This window comes from Barbus barbus, assembly GCF_936440315.1.
Source record: "Barbus barbus genome assembly, chromosome: 17".
NCBI lineage: Eukaryota > Metazoa > Chordata > Actinopteri > Cypriniformes > Cyprinidae > Barbus > Barbus barbus.
Window position 1 is genome coordinate 9,432,242 of NC_136745.1, and position 27,362 is coordinate 9,459,603.

Below are 27,362 nucleotides of genomic sequence, written 5' to 3' on the forward strand. Positions count from 1 at the left end.
TCTCTCGTCCGTTCGCCCCCTTACACATTTTATGTTGATTGGAAATTCTTAATTATCACCCTGATGGTGGAAATGGGAATTTTCACTGCTCTAGCTCTTTTCTTAAAGCCACTTCACTAATTTGTGAAGCTAATTTGTATTTTTCACCCACACACAAACTTATCCCAATGACCCCGTTATACCATATTCTTCTATTGTTTTATATAAAGCTAACTCTAAAAATTATTATGAACTCACAACCAAAGAAAAAGGAATTCATTTATGAGCTCATTTTAGGGTATTGGGTAGGTAAAGCAACACACACAAGAAAAAACAATTATAAACTATATCTGATAGGTGGGTATTATTCAACAGGCCTCAGTAATTACAATGCATATAACAGCATAAATCAAATATCGTTTTCAAAACAACTCGCACAAATTCAACAAATGATCACACACAAACAAATATGCACGTCAGCTCAAATTATAAGTCTGTGAGTCTGGTTAAAATATGATTAAATGAACATTATGGATTCTATTTGTTCAGATCTCAGATGTAAATCTTATATAACATATAACTTATTAGCTTAATTATATCATGCAACCTGATTATTAAAACTAAGTGACGTTAAAAAAAATCTTTGACCAATATCAAGTCAGATTTGTTTACAAATGTTTTCTGTAAAAAGTTCTTTATATTTTGTCAAATACATTGTGAAACTTTCATTGTACTGTCATACAATCTTTATAAAAATATATTACTGTAAGCATAATTTCTGCAAAAAATACTGTAGGTTTTGCAAGGGTATTGTTTTAACTAAATAATAGACTAGATGTGGTCTGTCAGAGCTGAGTTTGAGTGGTAGAGTGCACATATGTGGATGAAGGGTATATACAGTAAGGAATAATTGACGAAGCACTGCTGAATTATTGAAAATTGTTGTTTTATCTTTGCCTGTATTGAATCCATCTTACTATGGTATAGCGGCCTGCTTTGGTAATTTGAAAGTTACTCTTAGATCTCAGTTGAACCGTTTGGATAATTTGAATAACTTCCATCTGGTCAAAGTTTTCGTACTCCAGTGTCTAGATATAGCCATTTATAAACGGTTTATATAAACTCTTTTGTTCCTTAGGCTACAAGTCTGTTCAACTCTAATTGAAGGGACACAACTGTGTGATCGTTATTATTGATGTTGGTACTTTGTTATGCAGTTTTTACCTGTATTGCCCTCATGAGGGACAAATAAAGTAAAGATTGAAAATTAAGATACACCTATAGTGGTCATGCTCTTTCAGGATGCACAAAGTATTCCACCTACAGCCCGGTTACCACAGTGTCATATATTGTGTTGATCAAGGCATTTTTGGGATTTTGTCCATAAAATGCTTGTGCAGAAATACTTAATTACACCATCTACTGTAAATAATCACAGATTCAAAAGTAATCTTATTGCCAGCTTTGAAGGGTATTTAAAGTAATCATGAGTTATAATAATACAATCAATTAAATTCAATTCATAATTAAATACATTTTATTTTTTAATTGAATTATATTTAAAATGTAATAATAATAGTATTAATATCAATTTAATAATATTTGTATTCATTTAATTTTAACAGTAGCAGCAATTACATTTCAAATTAAAGTTACATAAATAATTCACATTTATTATTTTATAAATAATATTAATAAAAATGTAAACATTATATTTAAATGTATTGATCTTGTTATTTTATTAACATCAATTATTACATTAAAATAATAATTTAATAATCAATTTCATTAATGAACAACAACAGCAGCAATTACTTATAATAATAATAAATAATAATATATAATAATTACTATTTAATTTAAATGTATTGATTATTTATTATTATTAACAGCAATTTTTATTCATTTAAACTTAATATAATAATAATAACACATTTAATAATATTAGTACTACTATTAACATTACTATTAAAACACTATTAATTACAACTATTAACAGCATTCATTCATTCAATTAATCATTCATTCACCACAAAACAGAGTTCAAGAAAACTATTCCTGTAAAACAAAAAAAGAAAAGGATAAATTGTAGTCATTAAACTCAGGTGATTTGAGTTTTAATCTGGTTCGAGACATTAATCACTTCTTTCCCTCTCTCTGCTCCCACTGCTAATAAAAGTGCCAAATGGCTGACATTAAAATTTAATAAGAAGCAGAACGTCTGATTTTTTTTCACGACTCTACTAATAAAGAACTCACTAAGGGCAGTCTAACTACTCTGATCTGCTTGCCGTCTCGCTCTGCTTATACTGACATATTACAAATAACAGTTAGCCCATGATATTCGTTTTCCACAGCTGAAGTCACACAGCGCTGGCAGCCGGCCACATCAGCCTGATGCCAACATCTCACATCTCCTCCTGCTTCACTGCTCCTCTGCTATGGGCTTTTCCTCCAGTTGGAATAAAGCAGATTCCAAAATCTGCATTTGCATACAAAAAAGGAACATATACCATGGTATTACCATAAACATGCAGCATGGAGATTCTGACCATATACAAAGGTAGTGCCATGGTGTTTTTTTGCATGCAAATACCAGAGTAAATTAACATGGTAATAATTCTGTATAGTACACTGTAATAAAAAATAAAAAAAAAACATTTTGTAAACAAGTTGTAAATAAAACATAAAAAGATCATTTCAGTACGTTTCACAAGAAAATACTAATTTCAGTTTATATGCCTCAAAATTTCACGATTAATTCAATAATTGACTTGCTGTTTATTTGTAATTATTTGTGAAATTTACTAGCAATTACAATAAAAAAATTCAAGTTAATACACCAAATGGAAAAATTAACATGTCCCCATGTCTTTTGTTTCCCTCCCTCTTGTGCCCATATTTGGTTAGTTCCTGTTCCTGTCCTCGTTTAGCTTATCAGTTTATTAGTCCCCAGCCGTGTGTCATTTATTTATCTTATTACTCCTCTGTTTATAAGCCCTGTGTTTCCCCTAGTCTGGTGTCAGCTGTTATACGTCAATACCCATGCTACGTGTTGGTTCCTGCTTGTTTCATTTGAGTCTTTGTTTGGATGAATAAAGACCATTATTATTGTAATCCTACTTCGTCTCCGTGCTCCCGAACAGTAGCAGATCCTAACAACTTTTGCATTTTAAAGCAGGTTTATAGATAATAATATACAATATAAAATAATAATAATAACAATAATAATTAATGCTGTCAAATGACTAATTGCGATTAATCGCATCCAAAATAAAAGTTTGTGTTTACACAACATATATGAGTGTACTGTTTATATTTATGTATATATAAATACACACACATGCGTGTATATATTTAAGAAAAAGGTGTTATGTATATATATTAATTATAACCTATAATTGAAGTAAAACAATTGAAAGTGGGGAGAAAACCTCATGATGAAATAAATGTTTTTCTCCAATGAATGTTGGCCACAATTATTGGCACCCCTAGAAATTCTTATGAGTAAAATATCTCTGAAGTATATTCCCATTCATATTAACATTTTGTAGCACGCCAGGGTGATTAGGAGCATGAAATTGTCCAGCCATGACTTCCTGTTCCACAGGATTATAAATATGAGGAACACAAAGACCAAATTCCCTTAATCATCCATCACAAGGAGTAAAACCAACGCATATAATTCTGATGTGCAGAACAAGATTGTTGAGCTTCACAAAATAGAAAGTGGCTGTAAGAAGCATTGAAAATCCCCATTTCCACCATCAGGGCAATAATTAAGAGGCTCCAATCAACTAAAGATGTTACAAATCTGCCTGGAAGAGGACGTGTCTATATCATCCTAATGCACGATGAGGAGAATTGTAGAGATTAGTTGAGTCTTTGGGTCAGAAACCTATATATATATATATCGAACATCCCCTACATCACATGTTGTTTGGGAGGGTTTCAAGGAAAATTCTCCTCCCTCATCCAAAAACAAACTCCAACATATTCAGTTATCAGACACAACTGGAACTTCAAATGGCACTGTCTTCTATGATCAGATGAAACTGAAAAAAGAGCTTTTTGGCAGCAAAGCCACCAGATGAGTTTAGTACAAACAGGGTGTAGCAAATTAGCTCAAAAGGGAAATATTTATAATGAATTATAACTGGTTATAATTAATAATAAATATTTAGATTATATCTTAGAATTAACTGTAGCAGAATTGATATTACAATTATTTTATCTGTCCGTCCACCGAACAGACAATAAAATTATTTAGCAGTTCTAGGAAAGATTATTTTCCTGGCCAAGGAACAATAGATTTCCTACTTTATGCAGTACTAGCATGTAGCAAGGAACAGCATTCAGTGACTTCGAATCGTGAGCAGGACACAGAGACAATCAATTGTGAATATAAGGGATTTAATAAATGGGACTATAGCTAACATACAACTAAATTAAGCAAAACACATATATATAGAATGAAGGAAAGTAAGGAAGAGAGAGAGAAGAGCAAACGAATGGCAGTATTTTTACATAAATTAACCACAACCCTATTGAGAATCATCAGAGAATCAAATTCACCTTAAAAGAGGTCAAACTTAAACACGCATCTAAATAGTGGTAAACAGTTACTTGCATTGGGTTTTGTTGCTGAACAAGAGTCTTGATGCGGTAGACAACAGAGGTTCTTGATGAGTTCTTTAGGAGTGAGCCGGAGGTTCTTCTGAAGATAGGAAAGTCCACAGCGCAATCGACTAAAGTTACTTGAAGATAAAACTGCCAGAAAATCTAACTCAAGAGGAGAGTTTTTGGAGAGTGTCCGTCTCAGGACGAAGAGTTTTGAGCATTGATTAGTCTGAGTTAGGGATTTTTGTTAGTTCCCATCCACACCTACCTTTTGGGTGGAATAGCCAATCAGAAGCATGAATTTTGAGCGGGAGAAACTTTTTTCTCTCTGTTTATGGTCCATTTGCACTTTTATTGCTGGTCTGGAGAGTTGGTGCAGTTTTACTTCAAAGCACAGTAAAAAATTGCATGATGCATTTCACGATCACATAGTGTATATCATTGTTTGATAAATAAAGAGAAGATCATTTTGATAACGAGAAAGAAGATATTAAAGCAGAGATACACCCAAACACTTGAATATATGCGTTTAGAGTCTAACTAATACAAATAAAGAGTTATAACTAGACTAATATAATAGAGGAACATACATACAACACATGCATTTACCAGATACATTTATAACCGCTTATATATGGCCTAAATAAATGAATAAAAGAAAATGTCTTTATGTGTGTGTGTGACGTGTATTGTGTTTTTGAAGATAAGTCCACTGGTCTAGTCAGGCCGTTGGTGACTGGCACTGGGGGGTCATTTACTTCCCTTTGGGATGTGTTTGAAGTCAGAGGGGAGACCAGAGAGCTGATCTGTCTAGCATCTTCTTGATAGTGTGGGAAAACCATTGGCAATTTACTAATATATATATATATATATATATATATATATATATATATATATATATATAATATAAATGTAGAATGTGGGACCAGGTCTGCAATTTGAATGCAAATGTCAAAAGGCTAAAAGGGTGTTTTAAAACATAAAGCCTCGAAGATCATAACTGATCCTAAGTAGACGCTACAGGGGTAAAAAGTACCCCATGTCCACAGTTAAATATACTGCTGTATCTTTAATATTGTGTGCCTGTTTTTCTGCCAAAGGTCCTGGACATCTTGTTTAGACACATGGCATCATGGATTCTATCAAATACCAACAGATAAAAAAATCAAAACCTGACTGACTCTGTTAGAAATCTTATAATGGACCATGTTTGGATCTTCCACCAGGACAACAATCCAAAACAAACATCAAAAAACACAAAAATGGGTCACTGACCACAAAATGAATCTTTTACCATGGCTGTCCCTGTCCTCTAACCTGAACCCTACAGAAAATGAGTGAGGTGAACTGAAGAGAAGAAGTACTAACATGGAGCTGTGAATCTGAAGGATCTGGAAAGATTCTGGATGAAGGAATGGTCTCTTATCAGGTGTTCTCCAAACTCATCAGGCATTATAGGAGAAAACTCAGAGCTGTTACCCTGGGAAAAGGACGTGGCAATAATTGGGTGCCAATAATTGTGGCCAACATGAACTAGAGAAAACATTTATTTCACAAGGAGATTTTCCCGCCACTTTCATTTGTTTTACTTCAATGATAGCTTGGAATTGCAACCTATCAACCATAAAAATGAAAAATGCAACCAAAATTGCCTGTGACTGACTGTTACAGTGTATTTTGTAACAGATGGTGAGCTGTTACTCTGTGTAAAATCCTGCGACAGTCATTAACAAAAAGCCACATTTGTGTGGCGGTGTCCGATCAGAGTATGTGAGCGGAGTGGAGCGTCAACAATTTCCCCTCCGCGCTCCGAGCATTTAATAATTACTCCGCTCCTGCTCCACTACATTCTCACTGATATCAGAAACACCGCTCCGTGTCTAAAGTATTTCACTATGTTTGAAATATCACAGTTCTATGGAAGCCTGCTTCCGCCACTGAATAAAAAAATAAAAAAAGGTTATTGCTTTTTATCTCACAATTCTGACTTTTTTTCCACAGAATTGTGAGATATAAACTCGTAATTGTGAGTTATAAAGTCAGAATTGCGAGTTCAGTTCAGTCCAGTTTTGAGGGGGAAAAAGACTGATATGTTCTCAAAATTGCGAGTTTATATCTCAGAATTATAACTTTTTAACTCGCAATTGCGAGTTTAAATCAGGCAATTCTGAGAAAAAAAGTCAGCTGTCAGCTGAAAATATTCCGAAGGAACAAATAAATTCCTTTAGAACTATAACTTCCCGCTCATGTCCACTGCAGTCATCATAGCCTTCACATTCTTTCTGATTTGAGTGATCTTTTTCTATCTAGCTAGCTAAATATGTTTAACATGTGAATTCTTGCTAAATATGCAGTTATATTATGGGTCGTTGGCATGAATTGTACTCGTGATGGTGATGGAGCGCTCTTGGAGCAAGTGAAAACCAAGACGGTCCGACTTTTAAAAAATCCGCTCCTCGCTCCATTCAAAATCACACCGCTCCGCTCCGCTCACATACTCCGATTGAGAGTAACTGTTGCTGCCATGACAGATTTATTTCAGAATCAGGCGCTATCAAAATAATCCGGCTACGGACACGGGCCAGATATTATTGCTGGCGGGCCACTTTTGACCGGCGGGCCGCCTGTTGCCGACCACTGGTATATACTGTATGTGTGTGTGTTTATATATACATAATAAATATACACAGTACACACACATATATTATGTGAACAAAAGCTTTTATTTTGGATGCGATTAATCGCAATTAATCGTTTGACAGCACTAATAATAATACAATTAAAAAAAAAAAAAAAAAAAAAAAAAAAAAAAATATATATATATATATATATATATATATATATTTTATTATTTAAATGTATTTTTGTTGTTTTTTTATTTATTTTATTATTACTACATTTTAAACATTATTATTACTAATAATAATAAAATACATTTTACACTTAAAATGATCAGACTTATTATTATTTTCATTAATATTATTGATAATACAATATTATTGATAAACGTTCCCTGTAAAAGGACAAATAACAGTATAAAGTATAGTATATATCAAATACCATTTCAGTCTTTCCACTTCAGTGTGTTATTTGCCATTTCGTTTAAATTATTTGTGAACTTAGAAACAATTTCCATATAGAAATTGCTAGTAAAGTAAATCCTACATCTACGTTTTTCAATGTACATATCAAAATGACATATTACCACAGTAATTTTGTGTTTTGAAGCTGATTTATAGGTTTAAAGCTCAGTAAGCGCTGATATTAATGTGGTACGAGGTGACATTTGTATTGTTGTGAGGCAGAGAAATGGAAACGCAGAAAAGCATGACAAAGAAAGCAGATGTGTAGTTCTGTTTCTGTTTTCATTCACTGCCTTTCATTTTTTCTTGGTAACCTGACCTGATTTTCCTCCCTCTCTCTGTGGGGGTCTCAGTGAAGAGCCGCACGTCTTTATGTAATGAATGAATCATCTGTAATGTCTGCCGTTTCAGGGCCATTTAAACTCATACAGCTGGAAGACTGAGCGAGAGAGAGACATTGAGAGAATTCAAAGACATTTAATCTGCCCACAACCTGTTTGTTCAACAGCCCATAAAACAGCAGAGTAATAAACACACCTCCTGTGTATGTTTTTCAGACGTTCACCGCGCACTTGCTCGCTCTCTCTGGACAGAAACATCTAGAACAGAAACACAGGCTGTATTCCACAACATCAGGTTTTTAAAAAGAGTACAATTGAGTCATTCGTTGATTGATTCCTAAAAATCAGAGAACAAAACTGTGGCTTTTGTTTGAGCAGCACCACACAGCAACACTTAATCAACCAATGATGTGAGATATCTTTGACTGACCAATAGCAGACAGGGGGCGTGGTACACATTACTCATTTTAATCTGCTGAAAAATTATGGTTCATCCTTGAACAACTCTACAATAGTGCTGCAACTAAAGGCCATGAGTCAGTCATGAGAAGCTAACTTTTATTATTTATTTCAGTATATAAATCTAAATTATATTTTAAATAAAATACAAATATATACTAAAAAGGCCAAAATGAAGAAATAAGAGGGAGGTCAAAATGACTATTTTCACCTGAGATTTGAAGCCAAATTACAGGAGGTGGAAAATTACTTTAGAAAGATGGCAGCATCGTGTTATTTTTCCATAGAGACTGGTAAGTTTAATAGTATACTCTGTTGACTTTAGCCATTTATCTTGCATAATATACCAATAGTGACGGTTCAAAAAAAACTCTGTGGTTTTCCCCCTTAATATTTGCATGCATGTAACTCAAAATGTATCAAAGATTTTAATAAAGATCTTAATATCCTTCTAGATTCTGGTTTTTAAAGGAGCCCTATTATGCTTTTTCACTTTTTCAACTATAGTTAGTGTGTAATACTGTTTGAGCATAAAAAAAGATCTGCAAAGTTACAAAGCTCACTAAGTCAAAAATGATCATCAATTTGAGCAGTTGAAACTCATTTCTGGAACATGCTCTAAACAATTCACCAATCATAACGCACTGGGCCAGCTAACCAATCAGAGCAGATTTCATGTTTCGAAAGGAGGCGTTTCATCAAATCAGGAACTAAACAGAGCGTTTAAGACAGACTGGAAGAGAGGCACTGCAATAATGTAAAACATGAAATATAATGCGTTTTTGGAAGAATCAAGCATGAAAACCTATTCTAGTACACCCCAAAAACCAAATCAAGACTTTTGAAAAGTGCATAATAGGATCCCTTAACAAACTATCCTTTTGGGATCTTCATTTTTAAGGTCCTATATGGTTCCATTCCAGCAATATGGTTATTTAAATGTGACTCCATAAGTAAATAGTGAAATTAGATTTTTTTCAGTGGTCCAAAAAATTAATAAAAAAAATAAAAAAGTGGGTCCTGTCCCAAATGGAACAGTTCATGTGCACTTGCGGTCTTACAATGGCCACCGCGTGCAGTGTACACCCGTAGGGTGTCCCATTCGTCATTTTAGCATTCAGAAGGGTGCTCGTGAGCGCCCCATTTGTGGCCATTATGTGCCCTTGATTCACACTTCTGCCGAGCCACGGAGTTCATGCCACTTGTCAAAAGCCCTGCCGATATTTATTTTTATTTTAGCAATGGACCGGTCGCATTCTCTCTTTTTCTTTAGCCACTTCTCAATACGAGTTCGTTTGGTTTTGACTACGGGTGAATCTCCAGTCACTGATGATTGTCGTTTTTACCTTTCTGGATTACAATTCACGATCCGTCACCTGCAGCATCCTCACGTGCAATATAGCGTATTCACCGGGACAACTTCTTTATGTTTACAGACGTGACGTAATGATGCAGCACCATGCTCGAAAGTTGAAAAACTTCCCGTACCACTCAAATTAGAAAACTTTATTACAAGTTTACCGTTGTGAATCGAGATAAAGTAAGGTGATAGGTTTGGCTAGTTATGTACTTGCTCAAATTTACTTTGGATCATTTTAAACCAAAAAAGTTACGGACTGCAACTTTAAGGAAGAGAGTCTAAAGAACAAATAATGTTGTAGAAATGTAACTTGTTTCTCAAATCAAATCAACTGCACAAAACCTGTAAAATAACTTTGTGGAAAATGTAGTTCCATAAATGTTAATGAAAATCAGCACATATGGCACTCTCATCTCATTGAAACTGCACCTATCGAAAAATCATGAACACTTTATGTTTGCAATGTTGGTGGCTTCATATGAGCAATTTCACATATGTTCTGCCAATCGGGGGAAGGGGGGGGGGGGATTCCCAACAGATGTTTTCTTTAGGAGGTTGTTTAATTCTAATTAGTGAAGGTCAAACGATCATTTCTATAATTCAGTTGAAAACACAATGTTGCATTTTTTAATAAAGTTCTCAGCCAACTGTTGTTTTACTTGCCAAAATGTATTTTTGCTTTCATTTAGCATTTGGCAGGTGTTAATTTTGGCCTTTGGGCATCTGTCTGCTGATGCATTGTGATGAGACTTTCAGAGCTGGTGTTTAGATCCAGTGGGAGTGAAAATACATATTAAAAATCATGTGTTACAGTGTTAATATCTGATGCTTCTCCACTACAGCCATCTTTAACCATTCACATTATGTTACATCCACACCACCACAGACAGAGCTGGCTAGCAACTGATTACTTGTAATCTGGATTACGTCATCAGATTCCAAAAATTCAGTATTTGTAATTAGATTATATTACATTTAAAATGCTTGTAAATCAGACTAGTTTTATATGTTTTACTGATTATGTGATTATATATTATTCATACAATAGCAACAAATTATTCATCATTTCAATTTTAACATGCGTTTTCTTAATAAATCAACATTGCATCAACTACTGATGAGCACGTATATTTTCATCTGAACTACTTTTTTCATACATTCAACATGCCTAAACAATCTCTGAAATATTTCAAATTATGTCTTGTTGTTATGGACAGAGGTAAACCTCAAAATTCATCACTAATTCAAAATTCAACATTGCCAAGTATTACATTCTTGTTTTTCTAGTAAAATGAAATATTAGGAAATATTCTATTCCTTTGTTGTTTAATTATAGACACGTCAGAGGGTTAAAGCAAACGCAGCTAAGTGGCTTTGTCTGTGAGAATTGAAGATAAGAAGTAGCCCACACACACACACACACACACACACGCATACACGCACAGCAGCTCAGTGAAATACTTCCACTTTATTTAAAGGAATGTGAACAAACGGAGCCAATCTCCCATGAAGCCCTGGGTGCTTCATTAGTATGACACACAGACAGATAGTAATCTAGAATTTATTTATTCATGAAAGCTAATTCAGCCATTAGTTATTAGTAGAAGAGACCTGTAATCCCACAGCACAGACCTCTGTGTGTCTGGATACCAATACAAAAGCACAGCAGCTAGTGATCTGAATGCTAATGCAGCCCTGGACGCGGCTCTTTTACTCGCCTCTAGTTAACACACTCAGTTACCAACAAATCACATTATATAAGCAAAGAGACTACACCTGAAATGTTAAGGATATATAGATGTGTGATATGGTCAAAGGGTAGGGGTGAGGACTGACTTCAGTTACCTGTTCATACAGATGTTATTCAATATGATTCAGTCTGCTACAGGACAATTTAATAGCTCACAACTGGCAATTATGGTTTTCAATCCTAAACTCTGACATGAGTGCAGAAGACTATAAACTATTATATCAGAACAAAACAAGGTTCAACACAAACATTACATTTAACCTTTCTATGATGAATTATTTGTGTTCAAGCTCTTATGAATTTGTATGGTTTTTCCATCATGAGACATTTTTGTTATATATATATATATATATATTTTGTAATTATATTTTCTATCCCATAACCCAGGGGTCTTTTTTCAGTCAATAGTGGATAGAAACACAAGGGCATATAATGTTTAGAATTATGTCTCACATTGTAAGCCTGACCTGTAATAACATGCAGACAGAATATTTTTGGAAGTATTTTCATACTTATGATGTCTGCATTCAAAGCCATTAAAATAATTATTATTGGCAGTCCATTTTCAATATATTTCAAATATTTATTTTAAAATCTCAGGGGTGCTTCATATAAAATATATTAGGTGAAAGAGGTTAAGATGACAAAAAAAGTGGGAATCCCTACATTACATGCAAATAAGAAATAACTTAATTTGTGCATTTTAATGCTCTGTGTACCACTGTGAATCCCACTGGCCTGCCACTAAATCCAGCCGTCACACAAACCTAACATATTTTCTGATTTTCATAAAGCCACACACAGAGAAGCTGATTTAATGCTAGAGTGAATACCATAACCTTTTATAGACCGCCAGCTCATTGTGTATTTACACAACGTCTCGTCTTGTCCGGGAACATTGAGAGAAAGCGAGAAGAGAGAGAGAGAGATCTATGAGTGAACACTGCTCACACACACAATGTTTTACCTGAGGAAACACAAGCGAACACCTACAAGCCAAACACATACAAGCATTTCTCACTCATTCAAATGTGTTTATAAATGTTAATGCTCTTAGTGCAGTAAGAAAGCTTCATATTCTAGATTATATCTTTAAACCAGTGACATTCAAACAGCATACAACACGACAAATGCTTATTATTGTCGTTTGCCTAGTTGAGTATCACTCTCATCTTTAGTGATCTGATCAAATCTTTACAACACTGTGTAAAATGATTTTTTTGTAAAAGTTGTAAGTAAAACATTATTGGAGTACATTGCACAAGAAAATGTTCATTCTTCAAAATAACATTTGTTTATTACAAGTGCCTTGCTGTTTCTTTTTGATAAAATGTTACATTTGCTATCCATTTCTGAGTGCAAATTTTCTTTATTCTAAGTGATCAGGCACACCATTTTCATCCACTGGACCATAAAACAGGCGGAAAAAAATCTACATGGAAAGCAAAACCTGAGTCATATCTACAGACCAGAAGATCACAGAGACGCTTTTCACCGCGCACAGTAAACAACCACCTAGCAACCACCCAGAAAACCCTAGCAACCAAATAGAAACATGCTAAAAACGACTGAAAACACTTAGCAACCCTTTAACTACGCATGTTTTCCCTGTGCAAAAAACCCCTAATTTTTTCCAGAAAAAAACAAAAACAAAAAAATCTATCCGTTTCAAAACTATGAGTTCTACAGTCATAAAACGCAGAGAAATGCTCTTACCTGTGTGATAGTTCACTTGTTTGCTCTGCATGGAGAACGTTCCCATGACGAGACCCATAACTGCGTCCGCTGCTACACACCTGTAGCATGAGACAGCGCCGTGCTCAGATGAGAGCGAAACGTGTGTTTGTTGACGTCTAGTTCAGCGTGTGTGTCTGCAGTTAAACTGTAGATCCTTCCTCTCTCTATCCTCCTTCATCAATGCATATTAATCTTTCTCTCTTTCTGTCCGTCCAAATCTCTCTCTCGCTCTCTCTCTCTCGTCCTCCCACCCTGGAGACAACTATAAAGAGAGTGAGAGAGAGTTAATGCCAAAGAGGAAGAGGACGACAACCAGGGAATGAGAAAAACCTCAGGAGACAGAAACACACTGGCAGAGGAATAAAGAACAGAGGAAGAGAGCGAGCGAGCGATCCTGGTGTGTGTGTCGTCATCTGAAAGCAGAAACAGCAGCCCAGCCTTCCAGACGAAAGTGAAAACACTTCAGAAAATCCATCTCTCATTATACGCTCGTTTCACAGGGCTCAACACAAAGCTTTTTTAAAGGCAAGACAGCACAGGTGAAAAGGGTAAAAACGACAACCGGTATTTGATTGATTAATCATAGTACATTAAGATAATTGGATTGCATTACAGGTTTTATGAAATGGTATGTTAAAATATGCAGATTGTCTAATTAAATATGCACAAATTTGCATACATTTCCAAAGCAAAAATTTGATTTGATTGATACAAAGGGATTTGGAATTTCTTTGTATCACTCTATAAATCCGAAAATACCATTAATAGCCTGAAGGAATAAAATGTTCTATAAATCAGATAAATTATATATGAACAAGCACTTCTGTAAAAACTAGAATTGAGATAGGAATATGTACAGTATGCTTAATTAAATGAGAAAAAAAACAACACTTTTTGAGAAAACAGATGTCCATTAAAAGATGTATTATAATTTAAAAAGTACAGATGCAAATATATAAAGTGTAATAAAATAAAGACTGAAATTTGTAGTCTATTGCATATGTTTACTTTCTACTAGTATGAAAGACAACATGTTATGAAAAGCCAAATATCCCAAAATCAGTATTTATAAAAGCAGTATTTATATGCTATTAAAGTATTTAATATTTTTATTTAGCTTATTTGTTTCAGTTCACAAAACTAAAACAGTTTTATTGTCATTGTTATGGGTTTTTTATATTTCTATTTAGCTTATTTATACTTTATTTCAGTTATACCATATTTCTCATTTTTAAGTTTAACTTTTCCATCTAATATTTATATTTAAATGAACAAATTGACTTGTTACTGTAAACCTACTTTTAAGCACACTGCACAGAGCACTATATAAATAATCATAACTTAACAAACATACCAAAGAACTTATAAGGAGAAGTAATGTTACAGGTGACATATCATGAAAATCTGACTTGTTCCATGTTTAAGTGTTATAATCGGGTCCCCGGTGCATCTACCAACCCACAAAACGTGAAAAAGAACAACCCAGTGATTCTTTTGGTAAGCCTTTCTCTGCAAGCTTGTGAAAAAACGAGCCACCCTGTGATGTAGATTATAATATTACCACTTATTATAATCTGCAAGTTTCCACCCACGGTGTCGCCATTGTGTTTTCACAAGCGACAATGGTGTACAAGTTCTAACGCCATGGCGAAAGCTCGAGCAAAGAATGCTAACTGTTCTGTCTTTGGCTGCACTGACGATCACAGAACACTATTTAGAGTCCCAGCCTCAGAGGACACAAGAGAGCAGTGGATTTATTGATTTATTTACTGTATATTACGCTGCTGCCACACAGATCCAATATAAACACGCAATTTCTTTCCCAGCTGTTTACATTCACAGACATAACCAACTGTTTTTGTAACTCATGTGTGTTTTTAACATAAACGTGCGTGCATTTGACAGTTTAAATGCAATAAGACATGAAAGAGAACATAGTTTAGTATTCACATGCTATGTGACAGCTGCTTTCTGTCGGATGTGCGCTCAGAAAATTGTATAAGTTTAAACTAATATGGTTTAAAACGCATGATTTCAGCGCAATAGACATAGACAATCAAAACCAAACACATGTTTTTTAACAGATTCTGAGGAATGAGCTGTAAAGGCACAGCCCTATTCTGGAAAAGGGGGCAGGAAGCAGCAGCTAGTTTGCATTTAAAGAGACATGCACAAAAACAGCACGTTTCTGCTTCCACTTTTTTATCATAAATGATCTGTGGGTTATTTTGAGCTGAAACTTCACAGACACATTCTGGGGACACCTGAGACCTACATTTACATACTGTAAAAAGGGGCATAATAGGCCTCCTTTAAAAATGTGTAGATGTTGCAGCCTGAATTTCTGTCTGTTCAAAGTAATAAGACTTCTACGTGCCTCAAAAAAAAAAAAAACAATCAAACCTTGTCAAATCTAGGGACTGGTTCTTGTTCCTTAAAAATGCTTTTTGTACAGTAGCTGTCTGGACTGGAACCTTGTAAACACAACATCTCTGACACTGAGGCCATTTTGTGCAATGTGCATCAAGCAATACATGGCTGATCTGTCTAAGGCTGAGACAAAACAATTTGAACAAAGCATGAAAAAGATTGTCTGACTGAAGAAAACTGAGCTCATCTTAAAAAGACGTCAACAAACTCAGAGCAGAAACTAACATTCTACTGTCTACAGATCATCAACACAGACTGTGGATAGAATAGTTTGAAATTAAAGAAAATAAAATGATACACTTAAGAGCAGCTTGTCCGCTTTGCACAGCTCTATGTATCCTTTAAATAGAGCATAATTAGTGGTGTTTAAGAACATCAAACATCACTATAACTATTGCTTCTACTCAAGGTTAGTGATTTAGACCAACCACAACACTAAATATTAAACTGTATCATGTAACTCAACCTGTGTCTCGAGATGAGGTGTGTTATTACTTTTCTAAAGGATATAATATTTTCCCCTTGCATGCAATGGTAATTTGAAAAATCATATGACAATACAATACCGTTTCATATAGAAGATGCTCTGTGACTCTGTGACTCATCTGTTGGACACCTTCTGGACTGAGGCAGATATAAGCTTTATTCTATGCCCTATAATATATTGATATTGATATTTTGGAAATGAATGTTTCAGAGGGACACAGTCTGTCCTGAGGGCTGCAGGGGTGTGTGTGTATGTGTGTCTTGTCAAACTAGGCTATGAATTTACCACACAACATCACAAAACAACACATTCTCACACAAAATGCACCTACAAATAACACTATAGAGAGTTTGTGAAAACTGGATGGATTCATTAATAAAGCAATTAATAAATAAAGCAATCTGCAAGATGTCTGTTAAAGATCACTTGATCTGGAAAGTATCTGCTGTGTACAAACATCTGACAGACGTCTGTAAGATGTCAGTTTTACATACATTCTAAATCATAAATATCTTAAGGACATCTAATAGGCATCTATTTGACATCTGATAGGAAACGTCCTATAGACATATTGAAGATGAGCAAACACTCATAAAAAATATGTCTTGCAGATGTAAATGCAGACGTGATGTACATGTGCTATCAAGGAAACGACTCTTATGAGCCAGTTATGTAGTGTATCAAATATAGGCCTATACAGTGCCGTGAAAAGGTTTTTGCCCTCTTCCAGTTTTTTTATTTTTGGCATATTTGTCACACTTAAAAGATTCAGATCATCAAATACATTTTAATATTACACAAAGATAATGCAAATAAATAGAAAATGCAGTTTTTAAATGATGATTTCATTTATTAAGGGAAAAAAGCTGTCCAAACCTGCCTGGCCCTACGTAAAAAATGCATTGCCCCCTCCTGTTAAATCATGAAAGAACTGTGATTAACCACATTATTTTAGAAAGCTGAGTTAAATTTCACAAGCCAAACCCAAGCCTGATTACTGCCAGACCTGTTGAATCAAGAAATCACTTAAAAAGAACCTGTCTGACAAAGTGAAGCATGCTTAAAGAGCAACACATCATGCCACGATCTAAAGAAATTTAAGAACAGATGAGAAACAAAATAGTTGATGTATCATTCTGGAAAGGGTTATAAAGCCATTTCTAAGGCATTGGGACTCCAGTGAACCCCGGTCAGAGCCATTATCCACAAATGGAGAAAACTTGGAACAGTGGTGAACCTTCCCAGGAGTGGCCGGCCGACCAAAATTACTCCAAGAGCGCAATGACGACTCGTCCAGGAGGTCATAAAAGACCCCAGAACAACATCTAAAGAACTGCAGGCATCACTTGCCTCAATTAAGGTCATTGTTCATGATTCAACAACAAGAAAGACACTGGGCAAAAACGGCATCCATGGGAGAGATCCAAGGCAAAAGCCACTGCTGACCAAAAAGAACACAAAGGCTCGTCTCACATTTGCCAAAAAAATTACTTTTGGGCAAATATTCTGTGGACTGATGAGACAAAAGTTGAACTTTTTGGAATGTGTGTCCCCCGTTTCATCTGGCGTAAAAACAACACAGCATTTCATACCAACAGTCAAACATGGTGGTGGTGTGATGGTCTGAGGCTGCTTAGCAGCTTCAGGACCTGGATGACTTGCCATAATTGATGGAGACATGAATTCTGCACTCTATCAGAAAATCCTGAAGGAGAATATCCAGCTGTCAGTTTGTGACCTCAAGCTCAAGCGCACTTGGGTTATGCAGCAGCACAATGATCCCAAACACACCAGCAAGTCCACCTCTGAATGGTTCAAGAAAAACTAAATTAAGGTTTTGGAGTGGCCAAGTCAAAGTCCGGACTTAAATCCGATTGGGATGCTGTGGCATGACCTTAAGCAGTCCTTTCATGCTAGAAAACCCTCCAATGTGGCTGAATTAAAACAATTCTGCAAAGAAGAGTGGGCCCAAACTCCTCCACAGCGATGTGAAAGACTCATTGCCAGTTTTCGCAAACACTTTATTGCAGTTTTTGCTGCAAAGGGTGGCACAACCAGTTATTAGATTTAGGGGGCAATTACTTTTTCACAAAGGGCCAGGCAGGTTTTTTCCCTTAATAAATGAAATCATTATTTCAAAACTACATTTTGTATTTACTAGGGTTATCTTAGTAAAAAAAAAAATTAGCTTGATGATCTGAATCATTCAAGTGTGACAAATATGCCAAAAAAACAAAAACAAAAAAAAGGGGGCAAAAACCTTCTCACGGCACTGTACATCGCTATCACAGTAGTCTGACTTGCAAACAAATAACTCCTTCTAGTCGGTTATTTTTGGTGAATCAAAATCATTAGCACAAGCAGTGTAGTCTGATTCCAGAACAAAAGACTCTTAAGAACTGGCTATTTTAACGAATAGTTCAAAAGAAATATATTTTTATCTGAATTGAATCCATCAGACTCAATCAACATCCGCTATTCAAGGCTTAGTGTATCCCATCATGCATCATGTTTTGGAATAAATTGTGAGACTTTTTGCCGAGATCTCACGAGAGACCTTTCCAATTTAGTTAAATATTAATACAATAATTAGATATTTCATATAATTTGGTTTTGCAAGTTTTATTGGTGCAAAGATAAGTAGTGGTGATATTTATTTTGTACAACATTTGCAACTGCTTTAGCACTTAATTAGAAGCACCACAAAATAAATTGGGTCATGTTATAGGGACTACTGAACTGATAGGCCTATTTGTAAGTTGATTTTAAAATGCAAAGTATTTAAAATAAAAAAAAATCAAGCTATATAAACACTTGCAATTTTACTACACTATAAGTGTGTGCCATCAGGTAATGAAAAGTTCGACACACACTTGTGGTCTTCATCCTCACCTGAACACTTGGGCCAAATACAGGAAATGCGTCATAGAAGTAGTCAAGACCACAAGTGTGGGTATTTGGACAAGACAGAAAAATGCTTTTGAACTATGATTTAAAAAAATAATATTTAATTTGGCATCTTACCGGCAGTGCAGTTGGCAGAATCTGCATCCTAACCAAAAAAAAAAAATTCTAAATTTGCAGTTCAGTGACCCCCCACTCAGTCTTTTATGATTACTAGATAAGGATTTAAAAAAATGAAGCCACTGAAATTCAATATTTGAGAGTTCAGCATCATCTCAAATATCAAGGGAAAAACTAGAGAAACGGCAAAAAAAAACCATGTTTTAACAGTACTATCCATCAATACTCTCATACAGAAAAACAGGAACGCCAAAAAAAAAAAAAACCTCTTATTAATATGTCTTGTCAAACAGATGTCATGTTTAATTGGCCTGTCACAAAGACGTACTTTTTCGCCTTCTAGTGTTTAAAAACGAGTATCACACAGTCAGTCTCACAGAGAGCCGAACAAAAGCGCACCGCTTTACAGGCTGAGATTTCAACGCCAACAACACACAAGACTGCAATTAAACAAAAATGTTAATTTATAAAAACTGCAGACAGATTCCTCAAACCCATGCAATGCACTTAGGCATTCTCTTGTGCGTGCTTATCATCAGACAGTTCTGGCAGTTCTTTAAGGGATTTAATTAAATAAAGCATGTGCTTACAGAATTCTTTATGGATTCAGCACACAAATGTGAATTTATATTGTAACTCGGTGTGAATTTGTCTCACAGATTTATACACTGAAACTAGAAGGTAGAGTGCGGCCTAGGCTGTGGCAGGCGGTCTGACAGTTGTTTCTAACTGGTCAGGAAGAAAGGGTCTAAATAATTATTCTCATATTTTAATTCTTTCTTTGGGCGAGGGTTAAAAATCTATTAACATTTCTCAGTGTCATTATTCTGCTGTAAATTATTGTCTCGAGCACCAATGAAGCAGCATGGAGACAGCATTGTGTCTCTTGATAACTGTCACTTGTTTCAGCGCTGGTCAATCACCGCATCAGTCTATGAATCAATCGCTTGTGATTACAGATTAATGCATGGCTGAATTCGGAACAGCATACTAGTATATACTCATACTTTTCCTATTTTGTATTTTTTGCATTATTTATTGATTTTTTTTTGTACCATATTATTCTATTAAATAAAGTAGCAGGTGGTTCCGATCAGCATTTGGAAATGATTGCGGCTGATTTCTAAACGACACAATGCCAAAAATTAAAGAATGTTAATGAATTAAGAATACATGGACTGTAAGGACCCAAAGCAAAACATATTTTGAATTTAAAGTAGCTTACTACAGTATATGATTGCTGCATGTATCCAGTAGATGGCGGTATAACCTAAAAATATAATTGCATTTGAGCGTAATCAGCCTCCTGCTGCATTTACAGTCAGCCAAAGTGAGTTCAAGTTGTGATTTTAAGGTAAGATAAAAGAGTGTAAGTAATGCATGATTTCAGGCTTTCCCGCTGACTGCTTCAACGCACACACTTTAAAACCAGATCTGTGATAGCAAACCTGTTCATGACAGAGCCCAGAGCACTTTATCAAACATAAAATACATGCAAAATCTTGGAGAAGGAATTTCATGCATCAGAGAGGCTGTAATTGAAAAGTGAAATTGTTATTAGAAGTGAACGGTTTGTGCAGCGAGTTTTATAAAGCGGTGGTGAGGGAACGTTCACCTGCAGCAGGTGAAGATGATGAGTTTCTCCATGCTGTGGGAACGGAACACGCTGGGCTGGGAATCCTTAAAAACCCACAGAGATGGGAAGGATATAGGATATAACAGGTTCGAGTGTCTGCATCTTTCAGTTATAATGAGTTCAGTGAAACGCGTTTTCAAAGAATTCAAGATATTGACACTCACAAAAAAATGTCATTACAGTTTTTCTCAGTTGCTTTGGTGCATTTCTCTGAACAGAAATGAAATTTTCAAAACTACTTGTTCAACCTCCACATCATCTAGTAACTTGTGCACATTATAAAAGCAGTTTTTCTCGATTGCTTAAACACATTTGCCCACTCTGACATCACATTTTCAAAACAGTTAACACGCAGGATAAAACTGAAGCTCAATGGCCAAAATGACTCATTTTGTTAGCAACACTCACAAAACATTAAAAGCATGCAACATAAGCAAATATTTCCATCAAACACCACGACTTGTGGTCAAATTAATTTATTCTTTCAATCAATCATTACACAATGGACAACAAAATACAAAATACAGCCATCAATATGAAATATGATACTTTACAAACTGGATACTGGAATAAAAAAGCTACCAACGGAAACTTATGGGTGGAAATACCTTTAAAAAAAGAGAAAGATATATATATATATATTTTTTATCTTTCACATTTAGTCCATTTGTTCTTGACGATTATGCCACAGGTTCTCATCAACATCGCATTGAATGTTTTCCCTTGCAATGCACCGAGGGAAATACCTCCTTGCATGGCGTATCCATCCCTGGCAGTCCTCTGCACCTATTGCCAGGCAACCAGCATTCATTGCCTCCAGGAGGGGCATCTGCTCATATGGCCGGTGATCATACACCTTCCACCTCCAAGCAGAGAAGAACTCCTCGATTGGGTTCAGAAAAGGAGAGTATGCAGGGAGGAATTGCATCATAATACGAGGCTGTGCTGCAAACCATTCATTCACAAGGCGAGAGTGGTGCAAAGCCACATTGTCCCAAATTATGACATACACAGTCATGCCAGGCCTCAACAGCCCTCTCTCTTCGGGTGGAATCAGTATTTCTTTCAATGAATCAAGAAATGTGATGAGGCGTTCTGTATTGTATGGGCCAATAGTTGGATCGAGGCTGTATTGTATGGGCCAATAGTTGGATATGTGGCAAAGGACCCCATCATTGGAGATGGCAGCACACATCAGAATCAGAATCAGAATCAGAATGAGCTGTATTGGCCAAGTATGTTTACACATACAAGGAATTTGTTGTAGTGACAGAAGCTCCACCAGGACACAGATAATAAAAACAAAATAACAAGAGATAGCCAATAACCAATGTACAAAGCAGCAAAAAATAATAATAAAAAAAATAAAAAAATAAAAGCAACTAATTAAAAATAAAATATGTGAGTGTGGTGAATGGATAATGTATTAGTTGTGTGTTCCACGTTTATTATTGAGTGTTCATGAGATGTATTGACTGAGGGAAGAAACTGTTCCTGTGTCTGGTCGTTCTGGTGCTCGGAGCTCTGTAGCGTCGACCAGACGGTAACAGTTCAAAGAGGGAGTGTGCTGGGTGTGAGGGGTCCAGAGTGATTTTACCAGCCCTTTTGCTCACTCTGGATAAGTACAGTTCTTGGAGAGTGGGGAGGGTTGTACCAATGATTCGCTCAGCAGTCCGGACTACCCTCCGTAGTCTTCTGAGGTCAGATTTGGTAGCTGAGCTGAACCAGACAGTTATTGAAGTGCAGAGGATGGATTCAATGATGGCAGAGTAGAACTGTTTCAGCAGCTCCTGTGGCAGATTACAGCCTCTGCTGGACCTTCCTGACAATGGAGTCTATGTGAATATCCCACTTCAGGTCCTGAGAGATGGTGGTGCCCAGGAATCTGAATGACTCCACTGCAGTCACGGTGCTGTTCATGATGGTGAGTGGGGGGAGAGCAGGGGGGTTTCTCCTGAAGTCCACGATCATCTCCACAGTTTTGAGCGTGTTAAGCTCCAGGTTGTTAAGACTGCACCAGACAGCCAGCTCCTTAACCTCCTATCTGTAAGCAGACTCGTCACCGTCCTGGATGAGGCCAATCAGTGTGGTGTCATCTGCAAACTTCAGGAGCTTGACAGAGGGGTCTTTAGATGTGCAGTCGTTGGTGTAGAGGGAGAAGAGCAGTGGGGAGAGAACGCAGCCCTGAGGAGCTCCAGTGCTGATGGTGAGAGTGCTGGTTGTGAATTTGCCAAGCTTTACTAACTGCTGTCTGTCTGTCAGGAAGCTGTTGATCCACTGACAGACAGAGGTGGGGACAGAGAGCTGGGTTAGTTTATTCTGAAGGGTTTCCGTGATAATGGTATTAAAAGCGGAGCTGAAGTCCACAAACAGGATCCTCACATAAGTCCCTGGTCTGTCCAGATGCTGCAGGGTGAAGTGCAGTCCCATGTTAACTGCATCATGCACAGACCTGTTTGCTCTGTAGGCAAACTGCAGGGGGTCCAGTAAGGGTCCAGTGATGTCCTTCAGATAAGCCAAAACCAGTTTTTCAAATGATTTCATGGCTACAGACGTTAGGGCCACAGGTCTGTAGTCATTAATTCCAGTAATTTTGGGTTTCTTTGGGACGGGGATGATGGTGGAGCGTTTGAAACATGAGGGGACTTCACACAGCTCCAGTGATCTGTTGAAGATCTGTGTGAAGATGGGGGCCAGCTGATCAGCACAGGTTTTTAGGCAGGCTGGTGACACACCGTCTGGGCCTGGTGCTTTCCTTCTTTTGTTCTTCCTGAAGACCTGGCACACATCATCTTCGCTGATTTGAATTGTAGGTGTGGGAGGGAGAGGGGTTGCTGGAGGTGTGAATGGTTGTGTGAAGAGGTGTTCTGGGCGGGTGTGGGGTGATCGTTCAAAACGACAAAAGAACTCGTTTAAGTCGTCTGCCAGGTGTTGATTCTCCACAGTGCTGGGGGATGGTGTCTTGTAACTGGTGATATCCTTCATTCCTTTCCACACTGAAGCAGAATCACTGGAAGAGAATTTGTTCCTGAGCTTGTCAGAATAATTCCTCTTTGCCGCTCTGATCTCCTTTTCCAGTGTGTATTTGGCCTGTTTGTACAAGACTTTATCCCCCTTTCTGTGAGCATCTTCTTTGGCCTGACAGAGCTGTCTGAGTTTGGCAGTGAACCATGGTTTGTCATTGTTGTAGAATAGATGAGTCCTGGTAGGAATGCACATGTCCTCACAGAAACTGATATAAGATGTTACAGTCTCTGTGAGCTCGTTCAGATCATCAGCAGCTTCAAAAACAGTCCAATCAGTGAGGTCGAAACAGGCTTGTAGATCCCGCTCTGTTTCGTTAGTCCATCTTTTAACAGATCTTAATACAGGCTTTGCAGACTTAAGTTTCTGCCTGTAGGACGGAATAAGATGAACCAAACATTGATCAGAGAGTCCTAAAGCTGCTCGTGGAACCGAGTGATATGCGTCCTTTATTTTTGTGTAACAGTGATCCAATATATTACTGTCTCTGGTGGGACATGTGATGTGCTGTCTGTATTTTGGCAGTTCGTGGGAGAGATTTGCTTTATTAAAATTCCCGAGGATGATTAAAACAGAGTCTGGGTGTTGTTGCTCACTCTCTGTGATCAGATCAGCGAGTTTCTGTAAAGCTGTGCTCACGTGCGCTTGCGGTGGAATGTAGACACTCACGAGAATAAATAAGCAGAACTCCCGCGGCGAATAGAATGGCTTGCAGTTAATGAAGAGCGTTTCTAGATCTGAACAGCACATCTTCTTTAACACAGTTACATCTGTACACCACCTCTCATTGATGTAAAAGCACGTCCCGCCGCCGTGTGATTTCCCCGTTGATTCCGTTTCCCGATCTGCTCTGATCAGCTGATAATTAGGCAGATGAATCGCGCTGTCTGGTATGTCGCCATTCAGCCAGGTTTCCGTGAAACACAGAGCAGCAGAGTTGTTTGAATCCTTGTTTGTCCGGGAGAGCAGAAGGAGTTTGTCGGTTTTGTTGGGTAGAGAGTGGGGATTCGTCAGATGGATGCTAGGCAACGCAGTTCGAAATCCGCGCTGACGAAGTTTCACGAGCGCGCCGGCTCGCTTTCCCCGTCTGCGCCGCCTCCTGTAGCGTTTGACCAGAGCTACGGCTCCGCCAACTACAATGTCCAGCAAAACGTCCGAAAAATCAAAAACGGTAGAAGATTTTGTGGTGTGTTCTGCCGAATGTTCAGCAGATCATCCCTGGTAAAACTGATCTTATTTGAAAAACAAAAAACACATGGTGATATTGGCACCCCTCTGACCTGGCACTGTGACAGTGGCCCTCTGCCCAATGATGTTCCTCCCGCGTCTCCTCACTTTACAGAGGTTGAAGTCAGCTTCATCCACAAAAATAAATTTGTGATGTGCCCCTTCAGCTTCTCTAAGAAAAAGAGCAAATTCATAAAGCTAATTATTCCAGTCACATGTAACTATGGTAAACAAGGTATTACAATAAAAAATATGTACTGGAATCGTGCCTCCTTTACGATGTCAGAGTTTCTTTGAAATGGAACTCTGTACAGCTGCTTCATTCTGACATGGTTTCGTTTAAGGACTCGATCAATAGTTGCCAAACTCACACTGTTTATATTTCTAAATGCTCCCTGATCTGCAATTACTGCTGCCTGGATTTCACGCAGTCTGATTGCATTGTTTGCCACTACCATATCTACAATGGCAGACTCCTGTTCAATACCAAATATCTTTCCTCTGCCACCAGTGTGTGGTAATGTGTGGATTCTATAAAGTAAAAGCAAAAGGCATGTCAAAATTGACATTACTCTATGACAGTCACATAAGTGGGATTGATAAAACATCTGCATTACTGTAGACACAGTTTGTTCTGCTAACAGGGCAATGCAGTAAAGCTGAAATACACAGTGGTATACATTATACATTACAGTATACATTACATTAACAAGCCATGATTGATGACATGGTCAATAATTGTTGTCCGATTTTTCATTTGAAACTTGAGCTCGATTTTGTCCTCTTGCTGCTGCAGCTCCTCCACCATGCATACAAACTCCTCTTCCTCAGGCCCCTCTGCCATGGCCTCTTACTCTCCTTCCGTGCCTATGGCCTCTTTGATCCATGCTTGCAAATAGCAGTACAGAGGTGGCATCTTTTGTAGAGGGATGAGGATTGATTGCTGATTGAAGAGTTGTGCAAACAAGTTTCACACAGGTCCATTGGAGATTCATAATTATGCAAGTACTTTCTATCAGCTGTGAATAGATATTTTCCTTTTGTTCAACACAGTGAATCCAATGGAGTTTGGGATCTTTCAATGAGATCTGTGGTGACTGTTTTGACAAAGGGTGTGAAAAATGTGTGAAACAAATGAAAAAGTGTTAAGGCATTTGAATGAGAAGACTTCTGCTGTGCTAAGAATGTGATGATGAAGATCAAGTGGATCCCAGTTTCACTGAGCATGTCTTAGCAAATGAGAAAAACTGTAAATGCAAAACGGTTGACCTAGTTGTCATAAAGCATATTTTCTACACATATCTATTAGACTTTTTGTAAATTTGCCATGAATTGTGCAGGTGAATCTTGACTCTCACTAATGAATATAATCTATAAGAATATAGATCAACCAATTATAAACCAATTCTCTGAAATAGCTCAAAGGTGCATTTCATGACCCTTCAATTGGAAAGCATATATAGACAGAGGACAACACAAGAGTTACAAATTCTGACGATGGATGAACATCCAGAAAACGATCAGGGACAACAGCCGAGGGGAAGAAGAGGAGTGCATGGAAGTATACAGAGGCAAAACAGAGGAAGAGGAAGAAGAGGCCAAGGACAGAGGTGCATATCAGATGAAATAATGTTGTCAATCATGGCCTTACAATGGCAATTTGACTGTCTTATCCGTACACAATGACACAAGGACTTGTCATTCTGATGGCACTGACATGTTCATTGACACAGATATTTATTTTTGAGAGATGAACTAAGTATTTTGAGCAAGAGACTGGCTTTTGCAGGTAATCCATGGTGTTTTGCTATTTGTACGAGTTGTTTTGAGAAATGCACTTACTGTTTTGCAAATGTCAAGGATGATTCGAGAAATGTACCAAAGCAACTGAGAAAAACTGTAAAGAACATATCATTTTATATGCAGAGGACAGTACCCACATGAGTATAACTGTACATTTAAATGCTGACAAAAAACACTATCGCAACTGTTTAAGCAGTTAGGCTAATCTCTTAAAGGACAATGTAATGGTATTCTCGATATCTTAACTTCTTAGCCATGAACACATTTTTAAAATCTTATAAAATTCTAAAGCATTTATTATTTCTTAACTCTGTGCGGTACAATTCCCATTATTAAAGGTTCACTTTTCATTCATGAAGACGACATGAAGAAATATGCTAAAAACGTGTCTCGGTGAAAAAT

At 36.9% G+C, this 27,362-nt stretch overlaps 1 protein-coding gene across 1 annotated transcript in view; it reads right to left on the minus strand.

The window, feature by feature from the left end:
- LOC306883135 (A-type potassium channel modulatory protein KCNIP1-like) overlaps positions 1 to 13,511 on the minus strand; it is a 44,774-nt gene extending 31,263 nt beyond the window's left edge. Inside the window, exon 1 of the mRNA XM_079438240.1 lies at positions 13,309 to 13,511. Coding sequence (XP_079294366.1) covers positions 13,309 to 13,366 — 58 coding nt within the window. The 5' untranslated portion in view covers positions 13,367 to 13,511. The remainder of the gene's footprint in view (positions 1 to 13,308) is intronic.
- Positions 13,512 to 27,362: the final 13,851 nt, after the last annotated feature.